General features: G+C 42.5%; 1 protein-coding gene across 1 annotated transcript in view; it reads right to left on the bottom strand.

The window, feature by feature from the left end:
- Positions 1-23845, bottom strand: part of SLX4IP (SLX4 interacting protein) — a 193066-nt gene that overhangs the window by 7365 nt on the left and 161856 nt on the right. The window contains 3 exon segments of the mRNA XM_032351417.1: positions 1858-5791; positions 5793-6375; positions 7536-7636. Of these exon segments, the coding sequence (XP_032207308.1) occupies positions 5654-5791; positions 5793-6375; positions 7536-7636 (822 nt within the window). The 3' untranslated portion in view covers positions 1858-5653.

Below are 23845 nucleotides of genomic sequence, written 5' to 3'. Positions count from 1 at the left end.
AGCACACCCTGCCTCTTTTAACACCCACTAAAATTTAAACACACACACACACACACACCCTACATTTTAAAACAATTTTTAACTATGGCTTCTCATCAGAATCAGTATTTGAAGAACCTTTTTTTCTCTGCTCCATGCTGAGCAGAGAGCCTGATGCGGGGCTCAATCCCAGGACACTGGGATCATGACCCGAGCCGAAGGCAGAGGCTTTAAGCCACTGAGCCACCCAGGCACCCCAAACTTTTTTTTTAAAGTTTTTTTTTTATTTATTTGACAGACAGAGATGACAAGCAGGCAGAGAGAGAGGAAGGGAAGCAGGCTCCCCACTGAGCAGAGAGACCAACGCAGGACTCGATTCCAGGACCCCGAGATCACGACCTGCACCGAAGGCAGAGGCCTTAACTCACAGAGCCACCCAGGTGCCCCTTTGTATAGACCTTTTAAAACTGCTGATACCCAGGCCAAATTTCAAGGATTCTGATTTAACCAGAAGCTACCCGGTTATCCCAAAGTGTGGACGGTGTGAAGAACCTTGTTCTTAAAATGGATACAGAAATTACCACATGGAAGTGCTAAGAATGTGTTTCTTAAAATGATTACAGAAATTACGACATGGAAGTTCACCTTCAGGGTGGCACTTAAAATAGGAGAGAATTTTATTTGACAAAAGAAGAAACTGAGGCCCGGGAAGTTGAGTGACTTATCCCAAAACACACAAACCAGTTAGTGGTAAAGCAGTAGCCTGAACCTGGGGTTTGCAGCCTGGAGCACCAGACCATCTCCAGTCTCTGGATCCCCAGCCCAGACCCCAGGCCCAGGGCAGGTCAGTTTTCCCGTGGGCTGGGCCAGCTAGCGCGCTAGCAGGAGCAAACCACTAAGAAAGGCACTTTGTTTCATCACTGCAGCGGTTCTCAGCATTTCATGCTTTTTAAGTGTACGATCCCAACCTCATACTGAAACGCCTCTGAAAAATCATGTATAGATCCAAGGGGAGATACATATACAAGCAATCAGAGGGGCCTGGGATCCTGTCCTAAAATGCAATGTAGACGAAGAGTTGGACCAGAACTTTATTCAGTGATGAACAAGGACTAGATCCACTCAGAAAATGGAAATGAGTCCACTTGGGAAACGTCAAGATTCTTCTGGAAAGGAGTCAAGGTTGCATACTTTAACCTCTCACAAGAGGGATCTCTCTTAGCTCACAACTGGAAGAAATGGGAACATATCTGCATTGTAAAGACCACCCCGGAATCTTACACCTCACACAGGATTTTCCAGACCTAAATGTTCAGAAGCAGAGCTCCTTGGGATTATTTTAACATAGTGTTCAAAACCACAGAGTTGTTTCAAGGAGGAAAAAAATCTCTAAGAGAATATAATTTTAAATCGCATGTTCAGAAAAGGGCATTTTGGATATATACTCCTTGGTGCGAACTCCCTTGCTTTAGAGAAAGTGATACACACTAATTTAATTTTTTAAAACAATTTTCCTTTTTATTTTTAAAGCAGGTTTGTTTCCTCTACATACTACTTTGATCCATTTACCTTCAGGCATGTTCAACTCTTTTGTAGTTGAAGTAGTTCAAACAAAACAAATGACAGGATAAAGGCGATGGGGAGAAAGAACTCTCCTGGTGATGGCTACAGCGTCTGGCTTCCTACCTTGATTAATAAAACTTATTCTGGGATTCTCTCACATCCATATCTATGGTCACCTGATCAGATGTTTTTGGGGTCATAATATAGTTTTACTGATTCTTCTTTAATTAAAAAAAATCAAGATTTTTGATAAGCAATTCTAAAAGCAATTATCAAGTAATACATGGTAATATTATGCTGCATAATAAAACTTACTTGAATGTGGTAAAAGTCCAGTATTGAGTAGTCAGCCACACTTAAAGGTAATAATTTCAGACATTCAAGTCCCCTCTGGTAAGTGCACACACTGACAGGTATTTGTTCCTTGTCTTCTTAAATAAATATAGAAGCCAAATTAGAAGGAGTTCTGTAGATTTCTGAGAATTTAATTATATCATTAAATTGCAATACCAATGATCCATATACTGTCCTGAGTAATTATCTGCATTAAACTTCATTTTACAATGCTTAATTTACTTAAGGAAGATCTTAAACTGCTTAACAGAAATCAGCTTAATTTTGATTTTTTACTTGCTCCACCATGTTTTAATTCATTAGTGTTTCAATAACAAGGAATGAAGTCTATCATCTTAACAAAATAAGCATGGATATTTCCTCATAAGAGCAAAGAAGAAAACTAAAATGATTCCCATATTCAAGTCATGGAATGCTGAAGAGAGGATTTTTGGCTCTTAGGAAAGGCATTTGTTACCTCAAAAGGAAGGCCATTTACTAAAATTCTGTGGAAATAGGACAGTGGGGCCTGCCAAGAAGGAATTCAAGGAAACCGGGAATGGCAGCACTGTGATCCCAGGCCATTCTCTTGGGCACAGAGGTTTCCTTCCCTTTTGTGCTTTGCCCTCACCAAGCTCTTGCTAAAATCAAAGGCCGTGTGATACAAAACAATTCATACTAAAATCCAAACACAACACCAGAAGCAAACAATTAACTGTGATCCCAGTGTTGTCCCTAAGACATATCTTGAGATAAAAAACAAGCTATATTCTCCATAAATCAAACTAGAGCGTTTTTAATGATTCTTGCTTTTTATAAAATGAAATACATTTTCTTACTTCTTTGACATAAATAAAAAAGCTATAGCACTCACTCCTCTATCCCCAAATTGCTGCTCCTTTGCATTTAAGAATTTATATGCATATCTGGACAACAGTTAACCTCCAGTGGCAAAGAAAAAAAAAGTGTAAGAAAAATTGCACTGCCTGTCCTCAGACATTTCTTGTTTAGAGACATTAAAAAACAACAACAAAAACACAAAACTCAACATCAATCTATTAAAAAGTCATCTGAAAGCACATGGATGTGACTTAGAAACCATGACATTGAGAAAGTTCAAAGTTGTAACAGTAACAGAAGTGGATCCACATTTCTCCCAAGCAACAGAATTTTAGGGACTTGAGCATAAATTGAGTTTGGGTTATTAAGTTAAGTGGTTGAAGAACTTGTTCTTTTTGACTAAGAATATTGACAGCCTCTCAGATTTTTGGATGTGGAATTAATAAGATTATTAAGAGTGTCAACACACAAACCACTCCCAGTCATAGGGAACTCTGCATTTCCCAGCTAATAAGCAACAATAAAACCTGGCAGCCATTTTCCCCTTTGTGCTCTCAAACATCCAAAGAATCGCACAACCACTCAAGTAATAAGAGATCCGGGGGGGTTTCAGACATGTGGAAGAAAATGCTTAAAGGCAAAATTCCTCAGACACATGCCCCAGTGAGGAAGGGGAGAGCTGTTCCCTCCGTTAATCCTGTGACAATCCCATGTGCATGCGGGCTGTGAGGAAGACCCTATCAGTCTACAACCACAGGTGCTATTTTCCCTCTAAGGTCACAGCAATTGTTATTTCCACAAATATATCAAACTCTAAAGCTAAGGCTGCTCTTAAGAGAAAAATCATTAAATCACAAAGATTGGCTGTACCCACAGTGCAGGCCCCGGTTAACAAATGAAATAAAAACTTTTCAATTAAAAGCTTTTCTCTGGCGCCTCCATAGCAAACACCTCCCAGTTCTGGGTTAGCAGCAGCTATTGTTCTGGAATGGCTGCCCTTTTTAATCAAGACTCTGTTCTGGGAGCTTATTGTTTCTTGGCCGGTCACCTGGGTTGTTATGTGGGCCCTCTCTATTTAGACTGTTCCAAGAATTCCGTTGAAGAAGATTCAGCGACACACTCTGCCCCTGTCTTCGGGGAAGAGCACACCTAGAACAGCTGCCGCTCGAAGAGAGGGGCCCCCAGTGGAGCATTTCCATTCTGTGCTGTCTACCCCAACTGGATGAATACAATCTGCTCCATAACTAACTAACTCGACTCACTGTGGTTAGTACTCTGTCGGGCTCCCTCTTCTCCTGTAGAATACTTTAACTGGAATCAGCTAAGAGCAAAGAAAAACCTGTGGGAAGAGGAAAGGACACCAATGGGCAGGGCCATGTTCCTGGTCGGGGTGGTGAGTCTGGGACCATGAGAAGGGGACAGGTGTCCAGGCAGCCTGGGGAACATCAAAGCAATAGCATCTATGTTCACGGCTAGGCGTAGTGACCAACACTGAACTTCATGAACTTCATGGTTGCCTCTTAAGGAGTCTTACCCTAACAAGTGGGAAAGGAATCAGAGGCCAGCATAGAATGAGCTAGGAGAAACAAAACCACAATTAGTTTTAAGCATTCTGAACCACCTACACTCTCTGTTTCCATGTTCTTTTATTTCATTGGACTTTTTCTGGGTCATTTTTCTGCTAACTCCAACACTCTGGGAATATACTTAATTTTCCTGTTACTAGGGAGGTGCTACTTCAAAGGACCACACAATGTTGAGGAGAAAAAAAAGATGTATTTGATGGGTGGCCTTTGAATATGGGTTTTCTCCTATTTTAAAATGAAATTGGGTTAAGAAAATCTTTAGTAGGTGTCCATCCAAAATAAGTCATTGCTATGATTCACTCGGTGACATTTCAGCAGGCCCACTGGAGACATTCGTGGGTGATACTGCAAATGGAAGGCTCCTGTTTTGAAATTCAAACTGCCTGTGACGCCTTCCAACTGGGAAACTGGAAACTTCGGCCACTGATTTCCCCTTGGGTTTTAATCCTTCCTGAACCTAACTGAAATCTTAGAGCTGGGGGCAAGTGCTGGGACAGGGACACGCCTGGGCTACAAGAGAGAGCAAGCCTCTCCCTCCACTGTCTCCCTCTAATGCTGCGCCAAATGACCCATAAACTTCTAGCACTTCTTAGGAAGGTAACAGATTTGCGGGTGCTGCAGCCACCAAGCCGTGGAGAAGCCAGGAACTGAGCAGCTCAGATGCCAAACTCAGGTGTTTTACAAGTCTGACAGAACACGAGGGGGTGCCTGTCCACAAGCGGGCCTCAGCCGATGAGCTGGAGGCTCCGGGAGCCAGGCTGGAGGAAACAAACAGCAGGAAGTTCTCAATTAGTCCAGTGGTTCTTAAAGTTGAGCATGTTTTGGAATCGCCCGGAGTTTCTCATTCAGTAGGTCTGGGGTGGGGCCCAAGGCCTGCATTTCTAACACATTTTCAGACAGTGATGCGGGGCCCAGAACCAGATGTTGAGGACCACTAGCCTGTTCCTTCACTTCTGCCCGACTCAGGCTGAGGAACAGAAGGAGAAATTGTCCCCCCAGATACAGCACTGTCTTCATGTGGCCCATTGTATAGTCCGCACAGTGATGAGTCACGAAGGCACACTATTGGTTTCTTTGTGCACTTCCTTCAAGAAGGGGGTCATCTTTGACGAGGTGAAGGACTCTGAAGGCAGTTATAGAAGTATGATGAGAAAGTGGCAGTGTTGTTAGAAAAACCACATAGCCTTCCGGAGATGAATGTGTTAAAAAAGAATCTTCACATGGAGCTCTATTTTCCATCCAAAATAATCATTCTAATTCCTTCAACGTTGGTACAGCCGCACAAACCCCTCTCTTTCCACACCTTCAGCCATTACATACCCAACTACAACTCAGCAATCCCCGTTAGTAAGTTAGTGGCCTCTTTCGTACTTCTTTCTTTTCTTGGTTGGGCTGTCCCGGACTGCAGATAATCTTTCAGTGTTTGTGGTTGAGCCGGTCTGCTGTGCCTGCTTTAGCTGATATTTTGTAAGATGTCCGGAGGAGAGATTTTTCCAAAACATGCAACTCTTCATTAGATGCCGTTTTTGCCAAACCTCGTTTCAAAAGTAACCCCGGATTTGACAGCTCTGAGGCTGGCAAAACCCTGAAAGCTTTGCTTTTTTCTACTACGATTTCTCTTGGGACTAATTGATCACTTCCAAGAGAAACTCTCTTGTGGTGGTCGACATCTTCTGCAGAGCCGCGGTTTCTGCATTTCTGTTGTGCTCTGGCCCTTTGTGGACTTTGTTTTGGACCTGGTGATGCTGACTCACAGCTACAGACAGGGCTCCTGCTTAGAAGGCCTGTCTCTAACCACTCCCCAAGATGAGGTTTTTACTGGCCACTAGTGTCTTCTGGCTGGGTCTGATGAACACTTTCCAGCTCTTGAACAGGAAGCCCCTAGTGGCTCTCGGCTGCCTTTATGTAATCTTTTGCTTGTCCCGTGGACTCTGACGGGGGACTGGCTGAAGCCCAACTGTCACCCCTCCTCCTCGCTATCTCCGCAATCACTGGGTCACTACATGTTCCCACAATGTCCCTTCTGCTCCATGATTTGCTCACAACGCTGCTGTTCGTTTCAGTTCTTTTCACCCTAAAACAAAGAAAGATTTTTTGGGTTTTGTTTTGTAAAGCTGTAATGGCATGCTGTCCTCCAATTTCTATACCACATGTCATGTTTCCCAGACCTAGAAAAGGAGGCACATGCTACCGTTCCTTCTCCCTTACCTCCCTGGCAAATCTAGAACAATCCATAAGTGTTATGTTTACATTCAGACTGGATCAAGCAATCGCCATTGCATTTTCCAACAAACGAGGATTCGTTATTAGGATACATGAGGACAGGCTTTGTTTCTTGATCACTGGGTTTTCAATGTAGTTATATTGAAGTTATGATGGATCTCGTTTAACTAAGGCAGGCAGGTGCTTGTTTCAGATGTGAAGGGTCAATATTGCCTAAATTTTATATATTGATTTTTTCCCCCCAGAAGTAAATGATCAGATACATCTAAAACACAGGCTAAGTGTGCGCATACACACGTGACAAGGACGTGCTTGTAGACAAACACACACACGTTTTCTAGAGCACACACAAAAGGCAATGCAAATGTCACTCTGACTGTAAAATTCCCTTTGAAGGGCAGGGCAGGAGCTGCATGGGGAGAATCGAGAGACTGCAGATACTGACTTCAACACAGATTTGCAGGCTTGTGAATAGCGAAGAAATTTCTTAAACCACCAAACTCGTAACACTGAAGCTGAAATATTTACTTTGGCTAAGCTTTAGTCTGGAAACACACACACACACACACACACACACACACACACACACACACTCATGTTCTTATTGTTCCTAATCAGAGGCTTGAGGTTTATCATAATTATATTAGAATCGGAACCTGCATTTCAGCAAAGGAATGCATTTTTTTAGATGGGTCTGTAGTCACTTGAAAAGTTGTAAGAAACACACCAGCAAACAGGTGCTTTTCATCTTCAAAGCACTTGTAATTAATTACTCCTTGCAACACACCTGTGAGGCAAGGACTCGCTCCCCACTGTCCAGAATGCAAAAGACAGTCAGGAAGGCAGAAGGGCAAACATGGGATTTAGGGTAAGTTTGGTGCCAGAGGGGGTTTTGTGATTAATTTCCACAAACTCCTGTTGAATTCCAGACTTCATGTCACATACCCATACCCCCAACCCCGACACACACACAGAATTAAAAAGAAGGAAAAGAAAACTGGTCAGACCTACATTTCTTTCAGAGCATTTCTCTTGCGCTTTGCACTGGGAGGAAGTTGACTCTCCGCACACTCAGCAAAATAATCAGACGCTCCATGGAGAGCTCCGTCCGTCTACTCCAAAAGATAACAAGGGTTCAACCAGAAATCTATGAGCTGAACATGAGAAAAAACAGTTCTACTCTGAATGCCCCAGTGAATGGATTTTCATGAAGACTAGATGAAACCACTTAGTGTCAGGCTATTTGAATTTTTTAAAATCTAGAACTTTTGGGTAAATGGTCACTTTTTCTGGACTCCTACCCAACACAGTTCATATGTTAATATGCACCACAGACATCCAAGTCTGTAAGAGAAAGGATGTTGGATCCAAACTATCTGGGAACTCTTGGCCAGTATCTGCTATCTCTGGGGCCCGAGTGTGATGAAGCCGGCATCGCGGGGCCAGGCAGCAGCATGTGCATGAGCGCTGATCTTCCAGAGAGACCTGCTGGCACCATGGTCTACACCCTAATTAGCCTAAGAATTCCACACATTTTTTCTATTTACAAAAAATACAGAACGTGGCCTTTGCAATACTTAAGGTTGCAGAAGTTGAGTTAAAGCCTTTGAATACCGGTACTTTGAAAACTGAAGTTTGTGGTTCCTGGCTACCAGAAAACTGGGAGTTTTTTCTTAAACTGACAGCACCACCACAGTTTTACATTAATTCAGAGATTATCTGTTTATCTATCCTTACATGTTCCCAAGGAAGCGTCATACAGAAGTACTTCTAAAACGTCAAAAACTCCCCATCTTTGCCCCCATTAACCTGCTTCACAGTTTTGGAATCATTTCCTTTTTGTTAAGCAAGTAGATAATCCAGACAAGGTGTTAACTGTTCTCATTTCCTGGGAGAGTAAGTTCCCTTCTCTACCAAATTCCACAGTAAAATGTTGAGGCCATAAGGAAGAATTCTGGGAAATTATCAGCAGGTCCCTTGCTTTAGACTCACATTGGAATTTAGCAACGGCAATCCCAGAACACCTGGTAGACAGCGGCCATCAGTATGATGCCAGGGAGCCCCAAAGACCAGTGCTTTGACCTTTGTACAATCACTGCCCCACACCACAGAGTACAAGCTTTCAATTCCTACTAATCTCGCCTATGGTTTCAGACCTGGATCAATGACACTCATAATCATATCCAGTTATAACCTGTCAGTTTTAAGAGTTAGTGAACAGGATATTGTAGGTTTTATTGGATTATACTGCATTTTGATGCTTCTCCCTTTCTCCCCTTGACCAAACAGAGCTACAGTTTTAAAGTTAAAGGAGAGAGAGAGAGAGATGGAGGGGCAGGGGGGAAAGAGGGGGCGAGAGGGGGAAGAAAGGGGGAGAGGGAGAGAAAAAGAAAGAGAGAGAGAGAGAATGAGATTTATGTGTGAAACACTTCTAAACATGCCCTATAAGTACAGTAGATTTTCCCCTTACGACCACACCCTGTAAGTGCTGTATTTTCAGAGTTGAACAATTAACATAAGGAGCATGAGTCAGGCTTTGAACAACTCTGTGGGAACCAGAAAGCCTTTTGCTATTAGGAATGATGTAAATTCCCCAAGGCTTGAAGAAGTCCACAATGGAAGGCAGACAGGGTCATAAATAACAACAATGGATACTGCGCAGACCACATAAAGTACGATGCCGCGATAGTGACACTCTTCAAATCTCATACTAGATCCAATCTCTGCCTTTATTTATTTATTTTTTAAACTCAGTTTAAAGAGCACTGTGTATTTCCTATGGGAACTTCAAAAACTGCTTTAAGAAACATGACAATTGACTCTCGTCCCAAATTCCTCTGATCACGAACAATGGGGGAAAATGTCCTTGGAAGGAGAAGGACAACAGAAAACGTGATGGAGTGACAGAAGGATATGTCCAGTTCAAAAAGTGCAAAACCTGTGACTTCGATTTAAAAAAGAGAGAGAAAAAGAAAAGAAACCGGCAAGGCAGGGTCTCCTGCTTACAAATCAAAACCACATTTGGCAATTTGTTGAAGGAGGCATATTTACATTTGTATGAAGACTGGGTGGGCAGGAAAATTTAAAAAAAGCTTAGATTCTTTCTTCAGTCCTTGAACTGTCAGATCTCATTAGAAATCTCTCATTCTTATTTTTCTAGGGTCAATTCATTCCCCTTTGTCACTAAATCGCAGCCTCCGGAGCCCCCCAGACAAATATTCCAGAGGAAGCAGTGATTCTCTCGGAGAGGGACTGGGAACAGGATTTCCCAAGGGAGCTGTCCTAATTACTAATGGCTTCTCACATCTGGAACCAAAATGTAATCTGTGGCTTATCCAGAGGCAAAACTCCAAGGTACAAGACAGTGTGTGCTCTGAAGTGCTTCTTGGGTTTACCTAAATGACGCTATTCCTTTTTAGATTCTGCCTTGAATAATGACCTGGACATCTTTTGCAAAGAATACATACAAACTCAATATATTAAAAAAGGTTACCAGTTGGCCAACCAAAGTCCAGAATGCACACTCCATGGGGACTCGGTTACTAAAGAAACAGGTTAACCAAGGGGAGCCTGGGTGGCTCAGTCGGTTAAGCGTCTGACTCTTGATTTTGGCTCAGGTCATGATCTCAGGGTCCCAGGACTGAGCCCCACATTGGGCTCCATGCTCAGCGGGGAGACCGCATGGAATTCTTTCTCTCCATCTCCCTCTGCCCCTCCCCTGCTCATTCTCTAAAATATATATATTTTTTAATCTCAAAATACCACTAAAAAAGAAAAGAAAATTAGAGAAGAAGAGAGAAGAGAAAATAGGTTAACCAAGGGGCTCTCTTTGGGCCTTCATGGGTGATTCTTCTCAACCTAGAGACTAGCTCTGAGTCTAGAAAAGGAATAAAATTCTGCAAGTATCATCACCTGCCCCCCTCTATTCCCCACCCATTTACTTTTTGATTTTTGGCAATGCTTTGATTTTAGTTTTAAACTGTCCAGCTGTAAAGACTGTCTATATATAGTCCCAGGACATAACCAAAAAAAAGTAGGGCAAGGCCACAGGCCCCAAAGGGAATCTAATCCAGGGGAACACTTCCCTTGGCAGCATGAGCAGCCCAGATAAGCTCCCAGGGCAAGGGGTCAGGTCTTGATGTCATCCTCAGGGACGCTGTGGAGTCTTGTGGATGCGCCCTGAGGCTAAGGTTGTGTGCCCTAGTACAGGTCCAAAAGGAAGGTTGAATAGGTGAGCATTTAAGTATGAAGATGGGTGATGTGCCTGGCCTGACCTAGGAAACACATTTTAAATTTATTGCCAGAAAACACTGCAAAGAGAATCCCCACTGGAATTAGCGAGGCAGCTAAGACATGCTTCCTGCTTCTGATCAGAGAATGGGCTGGACTGAAATGCAGTTAGACAGACTGGCTGATGTTTAAGTTACAAAGGCAAATCGAAACCGTGGATAAATCAAGGTGTTCATGGCATAGTGACCTACTGAATACCACTTCTGAGTAGAACACTGTTGGGTTAGTGAAGGATGAGAAGAGAAGTTGGCCTAAAAAGATGTAAGGGACACCTGCTCTTGAGTTTGTATCTCCTCAAGGAGCCTATAAAACACAGCTGAGACTCCCAAAGACTGTTGGGAAGACTGTCACCAAGGGAGCTTTTCAAAAAATACAGATTCCCAAGACTCATCCCTGGAAGTTGATTCACCAGATCTAGGGTGAGGATACGAGATCTATATTTAGGTTCCCAGGTGATTCAAGCACTGCTAATATACACGGAATGATACTCGACAGAACAGAGCAACAGATAAATGTAAACTGGTCCACTGAGGCAGTGTTTGGCCAAGTGTGGTCCAGTTACCTCAGGCATCAAAATTACCCAGGGAGCATGTTCAAAAATGTTTAGGATTCTACCCCAGAATCTACTGCATTTGGATCTCCAGGGCGGAGAGGCAAAGCCCATGCATTTTTAGGCAATCTCCCCAATGATTCTGATACCCAGCAGAGTTAATGAACTTCTGCCCACTCAAACAGGGCATGGGTGGACTTGATAACTGAGCAGAGTCCGGCAGGATCATCCCCTCAGGCAACACTGAACTCTGTAATGAACACTGTTTTTAGGCCCCTGTAAAAAAGGATGTGCACTCACAGAAAACATTTCTCCTCTCACGGAGTCTCCATCCCATGGGGAAGACAAGAAACAAATAAACATATGATGTGTCAGAAGGTTGTGATGTTATGAGGGGATATAAATGTCCAAAGTGTCTATTTTAGATCTGTTGGTGGGGGAACGCTGTAGTAGGTATGAAGATGAGCTTTACCGAGAGATCTGAGTGGAGGGTGAGCCATGTGAACGTAGTGCATTTCAGGCAGGGAGAAATGTGAACACCAAGGCTCTAAAGATAGCATGTGCCTGGGGGGAGAAGAAATAGGACAGCAAATCAGGGGGAGGGGTTGGAGGGCAGGTAACAGGTATGTGTATGTATTGGTGGAGGCAAATCACATATGGGTTTTATAAGGATGGCATATTTTATTCTAAGGACTATGATGTGCCTTTGGAAGGTTCTAAGGGGAAAAGTGACTTGGGCTTTTAAAAGGGTCACCCTGGGTGCAGTAGGGGGACAAACGGACACAGGGAGACCAGTAATAAGACTACTGCCATAGTCCACTCAGAGACAAGGGGTCTTCTAGGAGCTGGTGATGGTAAGAAATGGTTAGAATGCAAATATAATTTGAAGGGAGGCCCAACAGAATGTGTCAATAGACTGGATATAGTTGGTCATCAGAAAATTCAAGGATGACTCCAAGATTTGTGGTTTAAAAAAGTGGGTAAAGGAAGTTAGCCTTTACCAACACAGAAAGTACTGAGGGAGGGACAGGCTTGGGGAAGTGGGACCAAGAAATCAACCTTAAATATGTAAACCTGAAGAGTCCTCCTGGGTATCCAAACAGAGATGCTGAGTAGGAAGTCAAGACACAGGTTTTAGGAAGAGAGCGGTCTGGGCCATGGACAGAAAGCTGGGAAGTCCATGCAGATGGTATATAAAGTCATCAAACAGGATGACCCCAGTAAGGGGTGAGTTTGGATGAGGAAGAAAGAAGTCAAGAAGATGAGGAGGATTCAGGAAAGGAGGTCATGAGGGAACAAAGTCTTTCACTGAAAGTGACAACCACGTCAAATACGCTGAGCAATTAGGAGTGAGAACTGACCAATGGAAGGTGACTTGACAAAGGCTCTTTTTTGGTGGAATGTCCAAAGCCTGTTTGGGATGGATGGGTTCAAGAGTGAAGTGGAAACAGAGTAGAAACCAGTGATCTCCAGCAGGAATATAACATGTGCTGTACATGTAACTTTAAATTTTCCACAGACCATGAAAAAAGTACAAGAAAACTGACGAAATCAGATTTCAATAATATATATTATTTAGCCCAATATATAAAATGTTACCATTACAACATATAATATAAAAATGTTGAGATATTTTATATTTTTATACCAAGTCTCCAGAATCTGTTGTGTATCTGACATGAACAGAACATCACTCTTGACTTGCCACATTTCCAATTCTCCATGGCCCAACGTGGTCATGTGGGCCCAGTGTAGGGTCAGTCACTTTTGAAGGTGTTATTCCCACACTCCAGGGACCTCACTTGACATGGACAAACAGAATGGCCTTCAGTGCCATTATTCATCTGACAAACGGGGCTTCTGTCGGGAGAATCTTGCTTCAGCTTTCAAGCCGTAGGCTGTAGGCCCTGGGACATGAGTAGTAACCTAGGTTGGAACTGCCGGGGAAGGTTCTGGGGCCATGAGACCAGACTGCAGGTCACTCGAGGAGCTCCGTGGGTACACCCCACCATGGCAGTGCAGCCCCCAGTGGGGTGCTCCCAGCACCCCTCAGAGCTACATTTAGAAGGGATGACAGGAGCTATCCCACCACACTCTTATTTCCAGAACTGCAGAATATCCTGCCTGATAGGGAGGCAATAACGGGAGAAGGCAGGAAAAAAGGCTTTTCAATGCCATTAAGGTTTTTCTCACAGTAGTACTTATGCAGTAATGTGGTACTTTCAGGCTCTATCTTCTTTAGAGATCTAATTTCTTATGGTCATGTACGTGAGTTTCCTCTGATTGTTTCAGTCAATCCTAAATGAAAATAATTCATAACTCAACCAGAGTATTTTAAACGGAGGTAACTCATAGTAAAATATTAGGACACGTAGCTTTATGTCATATTCAAAATGTTACTATGTCTGAATTCTTTGTGATCACGTATCTCCCGAGTTTGAGCAAATCAGGTTAACACTCCTGGGAGGGGAAGGGGAATACAGTGAAGTAGGAGATGGAAGCCATGGTCTGGTAGTCATTGGCTGCTTGTGCCGGAGCCCATCTCTCAATTCCCTGATTGGTGGGTTTCTCATCTGTCCTTTAGGACTGTTTGGGAAATTTAAATGCAGCAAGCTGTATGAAGCACACTTTAGAAACTGGAAAGTGCTAAACACATTTTCTTGACATGACTGTAAAAAGAAAACTTGGTGCCTACAGAAACCATACAAGGTCTTTGAAAATGCAAGCCTGCCTTGCATTTGTAAAGAACTTATGCCATTAAAGTCCTTTTCCCCACATCTCATTAGAGCTTACTGAGTTACTTAGCTGGCAGGTATTGTCCCTATTTGAACAATGAGACCCAAGAGATTAAGTGTGCTTTTAGCTAGGGGCAGAACTGAGCAGAGAAGGCCTCTGTTGAGTGCTCTCTGCACTGTGCCCAGTGGGTCAGCTGCCATCATAGTCAGAGATGCAACTTGTAGAAAGAGTTGGAAGTCCTTGGGTCTAGCCCCCACCCAGTCTCTTCCTTGCAGTGAGCTCTAGATAAGCTACTTCTCTTTCCTGAACACCAGTTTCCTCATCTAGAAAAAAGGAATAAGAATATCTCTATGGTGGACACTCATTCATTTCCTGGAAATAATACTCAGATTTTGCCTCTAGTCCCTATCTGATATCCATGCATTTTAGGAGGCCTTGTCTCTACACCAGACTCCAGAAGTAGGCCCATGACCCCATCCAGGCCAATCAGAGTACTGAATTCATGAGTCTCAAAGAGATGCATGAGCTACAGGTGGCCTGGGAAGAGGCCTGCTCTCTGTTCCCATGGGCTGGAGCTACCAGAGCCAACCACCACATACAGGCTGAAGAATGAAGCCAACACTGTGGAAGGCAGAGCCAGAGGATGTGAGAAATAGTCATGATGATATTCTTTGTGCTTCTGGTCAACAAGCCATACCTGAAGTCTGGACTTTACAGGCACATGAGCCAAAAACCTTCCTTTTTTGCTAAGCCATTTTGAGTTGGCCTTCCTGTCCCTTGAAAACTAAAAGGTTCAAGACTGATACAATCTCTTCTCAGATTTGCTGCATTGAATAAGTTATTGTATGTGACAGCTCCCTGCCAACAATACAAGTTTTTTGCAAACAATAAAAGCGGAGTAAAAGTAATATATTATCAACTTATTTGGGCAGCAAATAATAGTATTAAAGTATAAGCCTAGACCACTTTCAATTCTTTATAACTCTGTGATAAGGCAGAAAGGTTATTCTTGAACTTTAGTATGATGCCCATTGATTTGTAAGAGCATCAGCATTCTGAACTATGACAGGCTAGGGAAGGTTGAGTCACTTATAGAAAAGCAGGCCCAGCACAGCACAAATTCCAACAACGACCACAATCTTAGACCATGATGCACTGTGACCATACAGAAGCCACATGTCTTAAAATGAGGAAGAGGTCTCCCTTTCCCAAATTCCACTTTTAATGTTTTCTTAAATTATTTGGTAATGAATAAGTCATGGAAATAAAAAGGGTAAAACAGGTGGGGTGGAGTACTAATGAACAATTAAAAGAATGTATAGAAACTACAGATAGACAGATAGATAGATACCTATATCTGTTATCTATTTCTATATATAGACACAAAGGAACTGAAGCAAAAAGAGGTCAGATGAAAGGGCAAAGGGTATCTCATGAATTCCACCATAAACTGAAATCATCTTCTCCTAAGATGATAAGGATTGAAGACATCTGTACTGAGATACCACAGACAAAGCAGTTAACATAGGGACTAGCACCAAACGAGTCCTCCTGGGCCAGCCAAGAGGAGGACATGACCTTCCCCATTTCAGAGATGAGGAAACTGATGCCCTATGAGGCCAAGTCATCTGTCCAAATACCACAGTGAAGGATAAACCTTTTGCTTCACTGTGTTTCTCTGGGCCAAGTCCCTCTTCCAAAGCCTCCTTTTCTCTGCTTTCCTGTGAAAGGATCGATCTCTAAGGGAAAGTGGAGCACAGCCTTGCTGATGCCACTGCCTGGGTCAGTAGCAAACGCTGTAGGTTTTTTGTTTTTGTTTTTTAATAAAAATTTTAAAGTTTTCTTTTATTCTGAACTGATGACCATGAACCTGCCTTGTGTATATCTAGGGAAGTACCAATAAATTGTTGCAAAGAATGTTAACCTGAAAATGGAATCAGTAAAAAAAAATCAAGGAAGTTATTTTGCAGGAAGTACACATTTCACAGGGATTTTCCAGTTTACATTCACCTAACCCTTGAGAACCCAAAAATAAATCCCACATACCCCTAGGCCCCACTGTCGAGCCTCTGGCACCAAACAAGCATGATGAAACTTGGATGCTTTAAAAAATTTATAGGTTTGGGACCTGTGCTTCTTAATGATGGGGAGTTTGTTGACCACTCTGAGGACTGAATGAAAGTTATTAAACTTTGGTTAATAAAATATTTTTTAAAGAAGCTAAAAATTTCTTTTTCCTTAAATTTTAGGGAATTTATGAATTACAGGTTAATAGTGCTCAGTTTAGAAGCAGAAGGGAAATATCTGTGAAAAACAGAGAGAAACTTAACGGGAACTTCCTCAGGCGGGATACCCCATTCTAAAATAATTCCTCCCACAGAGAACTGTGGTTAAAAATGCCAACACCTGCCAGGAAGATTGCTAGTCCTTCATTCAGGTTGATGATTTTTTCCCCCTCACATGTCCCATGGCTCAATGTGTGGGCCTGGACAGGATGGGAGAAGAGCCAGGTGGGTAAATGTATATCCAGCCACGCAAGAGGTAGTGCCAGCCAGAAGAGGGCCCATGGTACCCCCTGGACACCAGTGAGAATAAGACAGAAGAGCCAGAGAGAAGACATCACAGATGACTGTCTTGTTTCAAAATTCTGAGTGCTCAGAGCTGGCTCTCTGCCCAGGGACACAGAAGGAACAGCTCTTCCCACTTCTCTTGAACACAGACAGTAAGACCCCCTTTCCAAGACTCCCATCTCACGACAGTAACAGCTTCTGTGAACTAGTCTGGGAATCTCACCCCATTTATGACATGGTTTCCTTGGGAAAATGAGTACTGAATTCTAAATCATCTGCTTACTAAATGAACTTTCTAAACATAATCCTCTTGCCTGTCAAACTCTGTGCTATCACTGTGGGTGTTCAAAAGAACTTAAGAGCTTTTACAGATTTGGGCCTGAGAAGTCTGTGGACTCCCAATTCCTATGTAGTTCAGAGAAGACACTGGGTCCTTCCTCCAAAGCCGTATCTCATCGTGAGTCTACTGGCAGCTGTTGGAAATGAAAGGCATTCTAGCTGGTGGTTTCTGGCCCTCCTCCTCCTCTGGATGTTGATTAACAGAGCTCCCACTGAAGGTCACGAGTTTATGCTCTCATTGTAGCCCTTCTTCACCACTGACTTGCTGCCTAATGGGAGTTTATCACTTACCTTTTTGGTACCTCTCTTTTTATAGCTGCAAAATGAAGCTGGGCTGACAAGTGGAGACAAAAAAATGAGGGTGTTGAGCTTCTTGGGAAAATAATATGTGCAGATGGACATTGCCATTTCCATCGGGCAGGGTAAGATATACAGCAATCTGCTAATCTGGTGTTAATGATGTTTAAATTAACTCCTCTTCAGGGAAGAATGGAAACAGTAATGATAATTAATATTGGAAACTGCTTTTTAAGTCTAGAAGACATTTTTATATTCACTATCTCGCTTGATCTTTAGTAAAACTTGGGAAGGTCTGTATAATAGGCATCGCTTTTACCTCTGCTTAACAAGACGGGACCAACACTCCGAAAAGTCAGATGACTTGTCCAAGGTCATCCAGGGAGTGAGAGAGGCAGTGGTCAAAGCCAGATCTTTTAATTTCAAGTTTGATCTCTTTTCTACTTTTTCTATTCCCTGCCCTGTTTTTCCCAATTCAATCTATCATCTAACTGGTCATCTGAGAAAGATTCTAGGTCTGCACTAGGAAGAATAAGCACAAAGGATGAGAGGACCCAGAGACATCCTATTCTCGCTTACTCTATCTAGTCTAACTTAGATATGTCCTATTTCAGCTTACCCTGCCTATCCTAGTCTCATTCAGCAAAGGGCAGGCTCCTTTTTTGTGTTTTGTTTTGTTTTTCTTAAAGATTTTATTCATTTATTTAAGAGAGAAAGAAAGAGAAGAGAGAGCACATGTGGGAGGGAAGGGAGAGGGAGAAGCAGGCTCCCTGCTGAGCAAGCTGGATATGGGACTCAATCCCAGGACTCCGGGATCATGACCTGAACTGAAGGCAGGTGTTCAACTGACTGAGCCACCCAAGCGCCCAAAAGGGCAGGTTCCTTACGGGTGCTAGAATCAGGGGAGCACGAACCATCTCTTTCACAAACACTGCTGGCTAATCATTGGAGAGAATTTTATTATTAGGAAAGGAGAATGAAACTTCAGGTTACTGTAACATATAATCAAAGGATAATCTTTTTCTTAATTAATTTATTTACTTTAGAAAGAGAGAGCACAAGTATGTGCCAGTAGCAGGAGGAGCTCAGAGGGAGGGAGAGGGAGGGGGAAAAAAATCTCAGCAGACTCTGTGCGGAGTGCTGAGCACAACCTGGGTCTATCCCATGACCCCGAGATCACAACCCGAGCTGAAATCACAAGTTGGACACTCAACCAACTGACCCACCCAGGCACTGCAAGGATGGTTAATCTTTAAAAAAATGATGTGTATTAAGGAGGGCACATGTTGGGATGAGCACTGGGTGTTAAACACCAACTGGTGAATTCTCTGAACACAACAAGAACTCATGATGTACTATATGTTGGCTAACTGGACATAATAAAAAATAAAAAGAAATACAATAAAAAATTAAAAAAAAATTTTTTTTCTCACCTGAGGAAAAATGTATCTTCTTTGTCACAGTTTAGAAAAACTATTCTAGACAGACCAATCTGACCTAGAATATCTTATCCCCACCACCAGCCATTAGGACATTGCACCTGCCAGTAGGTATTATAAGGGCAGGTGTGTGATGGCTACTATAGTTTCTGACTAAACCCAAATAGCCCATCTGTAGGCTCTGCTGAGGGCGTGGCCCTAATCTGTTCCTCAGCGATCTGGTGACCATGTTCTGACCCTGAGCACTGGCCACAGGTGACTGGAAGAGGAGAGGGCAGTCAGCCTAGGGATGCAGAAGGCAAGATGGTGTGCATTGGAGATGTCCTGCTGCTACACGGTCAAGAAGAGAGCCTGGTCCCCAGAGAAGCCCCTGCTTGTGTGCACACCAAGTGAAGCCTCATTAGTACAGGCAGACTGAGCACGTTTATCCCTTAAACCCAGTAACTACAATTATCACAACATTGATCAACATACAGAATAAAAACTACCTCATATTACAAACTAAAAAAAATTCCACAAAAACACAAGAAAATATAAAGAAATATTTGTCTAATTCTGAAAACCAAAACACCAAGATAATCAAAGGCAGAAATCATTACGGAAACCATAAAATTGAGGACATACATATCTATCACACAGTCATGTCATATAATTGAAAGGTAAATGATAAATTCACTAAAAGTTAACTTTCCTTACTATGCAAGAAGTTTTTAAACAGGAGTTTGTGAAATACAAAAATACCAACAGAAAAATGGACACAAACACACAATTCACAAATGAATGGGTCCTGGCTAAAATAAGTACACAGTGACCTCAGCTATCAAGTATCAAGTATGGAGGGGGACAGACTAGGTCATTAACAGAGGCTGTCTTTAGGTTGGGAGTTGTGGATAATTTTTACTTTCTTTGTTTATATTTGGATTCTAGAGTTTCTGTACAATGAACATGGACAATTTTGGTAAGCAGTTATTAAGTAAAAAACTAAGTTCAGAACACTGTGGGAAATGTGAAATATGGGAACAACCTCTTTCCCTTCAAGGAACTTTTCCTAGCGCTACAGGAATCTTGGCTTAATGGCTTCCAAGTAATCTACCATTAGCATTGTTTAGAAAATACAGTAAGATGAGAAGAATGGAGTCTTAAAAAGCTTATGACACATCATGAAAAACCTAGGAAAAAAATCTACTACTTACTTAATTTTTTGATACAAAAGAAGTTCTTTTCTTGAATGATTTGATTTATAGTTAGGCAGAAGTTCCCTCATAAAACTAGTCCTGTCAATAAGGGTGCAAAGTTAATGCACAAACTGTTAAGAAGTTTATTTCTTCTAAAAATGGATGGTCTGAAATGTTTGTTTCTTTATATATTCTTTTTATCTTTCCTAAAATAAAATGTAGCTCTACCCCCACGTTTTTTCTTGTAACACAACTTTTAAATTTACAAGTGAGGTTCTCTTTTGTATGAAATTATTTAACGGTTGTTATTTTGCTACATTTTCATCTGTTTCCTTAGACAGAAATTCAGTGTGAGAAAGGATTTCTGAGATCATTTGATACCCTTCCCCTTGACTGAGATGAGGACTAAGGCCCACAGAGGTTCAATTATGAAAGCCAAGCTAAAAATAACCCCAGCTAGCATAGTTTATTGCTTCTTCAGACTCGTTCTCTCGTCAATTTTATACTCATAAACTAGCAGAATTCTTTGCCATTACACAGTAGTTAGACTCACGTGTTCAGTTTAGTGCTTAAACAGCGTCTCCCATCGGGACATGCCAGTGATGGTCCTCCAAGCTGATGCTACAGCAAAAGGCTAGCACAGAGGACCTGGTGACTGGGGTACATCTGATGGCTACTGTCACAACTTGGCCACAATCTCAATGGAGCATGAGGCAGAGAACTCAAACATCTTCATTATATACCCACTTTGAGGCAGCCCTGGGGTATTACATGCCATTTTTAATTTCCAAAGGAATCATAGACTTTTACAGTTTCGGTTTAAAAGTTAGAAAGTAATTTAGAGGGACGCCTGGGTGGCTCAGTTGGTTAAGCAGCTGCCTTCGGCTCAGGTCATGATCCCAGCGTCCTGGGATCGAGTCCCGCATCGGGCTCCTTGCTCCGCAGGGAGCCTGCTTCTCCCTCTGACTCTGCCTTCCACTCTGTCTGCCTGTGCTCACTCTCGCTCGCTTCTCTCTCTGACAAATAAATAAATAAAATCTTTAAAAAAAAAAAAAAAAGAAAGTAATTTAGAATTTGGGGCTTTCTTCTGAATAGCAGAGGATCCAAGTGCACCATTAAGATGCAGAATGGATACATCTTTAAGAAAAGGGGAAGCTCTATTTGAATTACATTTTTTTTTTTTTAGGTCACCAGGGTAACGTTCAGTGCCCCTGATTTGGCAGACTACAAGCTCCTTGAAGGCAGACTACAAGCTCCACTTTCTTTCTTTCTTTCTTTCTTTTTTATTCTGTTTCCCCAGTGCCTACTCAAGCTCCTGGCACAGAGCCAGCACCCAGCAAATTACGTTTAAGTGTGATGGTTAGAACAGATGGGAAAGATCTCCGAAGGGTAGGAGTGCCTGTAACCAATGCTCTATGAGATAACAGCTTTGTGCTGACCCTGAAATGTCCCAGATATATACAGAGTTCTATTTCCACAATAAAGTTATTACTTTGTAATTACTTTGGTGATTTTTGGCTATTCACTTTAATAAAAAAATAATACAAATAATAAATAATTTTTAATTTCCCAAAGCCCCAGAGCTTTACCTCTGAGGGAAAAAAAACAGCCTCGATATAGGGAACTGGGTTTGTAAATACATGACAATATCGTTGAAATGGACTATAACAGTGCCATCAAAATTTACTTTATGCTCTTTGTACTTCTCAGGAGAAACAAAGGTAAGGGAGAACAAACGGCACAAAACAAAAGGTAAAAACCCTCAGAAAGACTTCCTAGCTCCATTCCTAGCAATAGGTCAAACACTGAGGCTACAAGGGCCTTGAGATTTCTTATGAGAAACTGTAGTAAGAAAAATACAGTGACTCATCTCATAATAATGCCCTTTCTTCCCAAAGCACACATCCCAATTCCCACATCCCCGGCACATGGGCACTCGGTGCAGAGCTGTCGCAACAAGGAGCATCTCCAGGCACTAACGCCCCTTGCGGGGCGGGGGGGAGGGGGGACAGCAATGCCGACGCTGGGGTAACAGACCTCCCTGGTGTTGGGGGAGGGCACGAGGGGGTGGCATGGCTGCACCTGCTCTGCCCTCCAAGGGAGGGAGATTACTCCCTTTGTAGCACTCGATCTGGAACAGCAGTCCTTTTGTGTAGCCACCTTCAGGAACCAGGGCACTATGTGCAGCCGGCTTCCTTCAATACAGGCTGGAAGACGCCCCTTGGCAGAGCAGTGCTGAACAGGCACTCCCAGCTTTCCTAACCAACTGTCATTTAGACACTGAGGAACCAAAAAGAAAAAAGAAAAAAGAAGTAGGAAGAAGAAAAGAAATCTGCTACTTGAGGCACAAGACGGGTGCCCAGGCTGTTTGTTGCCTGGGTACTGGCTTACTCCCCCATCACTTTAGGGGCCATGGCAGACTGAGTAGAGTAAACACTTAGAGGAAACTCGCTGATGTTTAGTGACAAAAACGCATCTCCAATACGGCTATTTAGGAAGCCAATTTCCCAGTCCTTGCCCAGTCAGACATTCCCGGAGAATAACCACCAATGGAAATGAGATGGATCCTGCCCTTTGGCAAATACCAGTGTGAAGGGATAAAGATGTCAAGGCTTTCCAGAAGTTCAAGGAATATGCACACGAGAGCCAGGTATCACTGGCTTTGGGCATTTGAAGTACATAATGAGGAGTATGCCTGTCTTCTCTGAGACAGAAGGCAATCCTGGGAAGGAAGGATGGTTTACTGAGCCTCACATGGCTGAGACAGGTAGGCTCTGCAGAGGTCCAACATCAGTGAGGTGAGAGCTCCAAGGCACCTGTGGTGGAAGGACCATGTTTTTGGCCTGATGGGCATTTTGCAGGAAGGCCCTGGGTAGGCCTGGATAGTTCACCATTTCTAGGGACAACAAGCTTAAGGAAGTGGTGGACTGGGGGCCTGAAAGGAGAAAGGGGTGCACAGAGCCTGTGTCCAGGGAGGGACCTGGTTAGCGGTGCTACATGTTAGCTGACTCCCATGTGTGTGGCTGGGAAGCGTGTGTTCCTGAAGGCACAGTCAGAGGTGGGGGAGTGGAGCGGCAGCAGAGCCAGAGACGGAGCACATCCGTAGAGAGTCACTGAAAACAATGAAGGACCCTGGTGATAGGAACTCTGATAGCGTTAATCACTACAAGTCACAACGTACTGAGGATAAGAAAACTAACTGGGCTTATGTAAAAGGCTGAGACTAGTCAACTCTTCAGAATGAAAACTTAACATTTACGAAGTCCTCTAGATTACAGAATTTCTATGACAGCAGTTATAGAAAACTCAGATCCATATAAAGACCAGTGCCCCGAAGGAGGATAGTATTTCATTTGTATTGAAATGTTTTAACTCAGCCTTAATCATTTAAGATATAAAGTATTAATATTACATATCATAAAAGATCTAATTTCTTCTGTATTTCATCTGAAGCAGTGACACTTCCTGGTAGAGTTAACTGTTTTCTTAAACCACAGATCAATCTCTTCACTGCTCTGAGAATCAGTTAAGTTGTATTATAGTTGTTTACCAACAACGTTACTATAGTATTTATTAATTTACTAAGACAACTCTAACATTCTGGGAACATTTCAAAGAATACACTTTGAATACTTTTCGCTAAATTTGCTTCATTTATGCCATTTAATTGATACATGAAGAAATAAGGGTCCCACTGGCTTTTCCAAAGGGATCATCTGCTCCAAACAAAAGCTTATCTGCTCTCTACTTTTCCCAAGTCCCTATTCACCCTTCTAGCATTTATTTAAGATGAGCTAAGAAGCTGATTTTAGACCAGGTGGCCCAAATTTCACATTTCATATAGATTAAAAAATAATAAACATAAGGGGTCATCTAATATCCCCATAAATTATTTTAGAAGCATAACAATCATGTCATACTTCAT

This window comes from Mustela erminea, chromosome 7, assembly GCF_009829155.1.
Source record: "Mustela erminea isolate mMusErm1 chromosome 7, mMusErm1.Pri, whole genome shotgun sequence".
Classification (NCBI taxonomy): domain Eukaryota; kingdom Metazoa; phylum Chordata; class Mammalia; order Carnivora; family Mustelidae; genus Mustela; species Mustela erminea.
The sequence above is the reverse complement of the archived record's forward strand: the minus strand, read 5'-3'. Positions and strand labels throughout refer to the sequence as shown.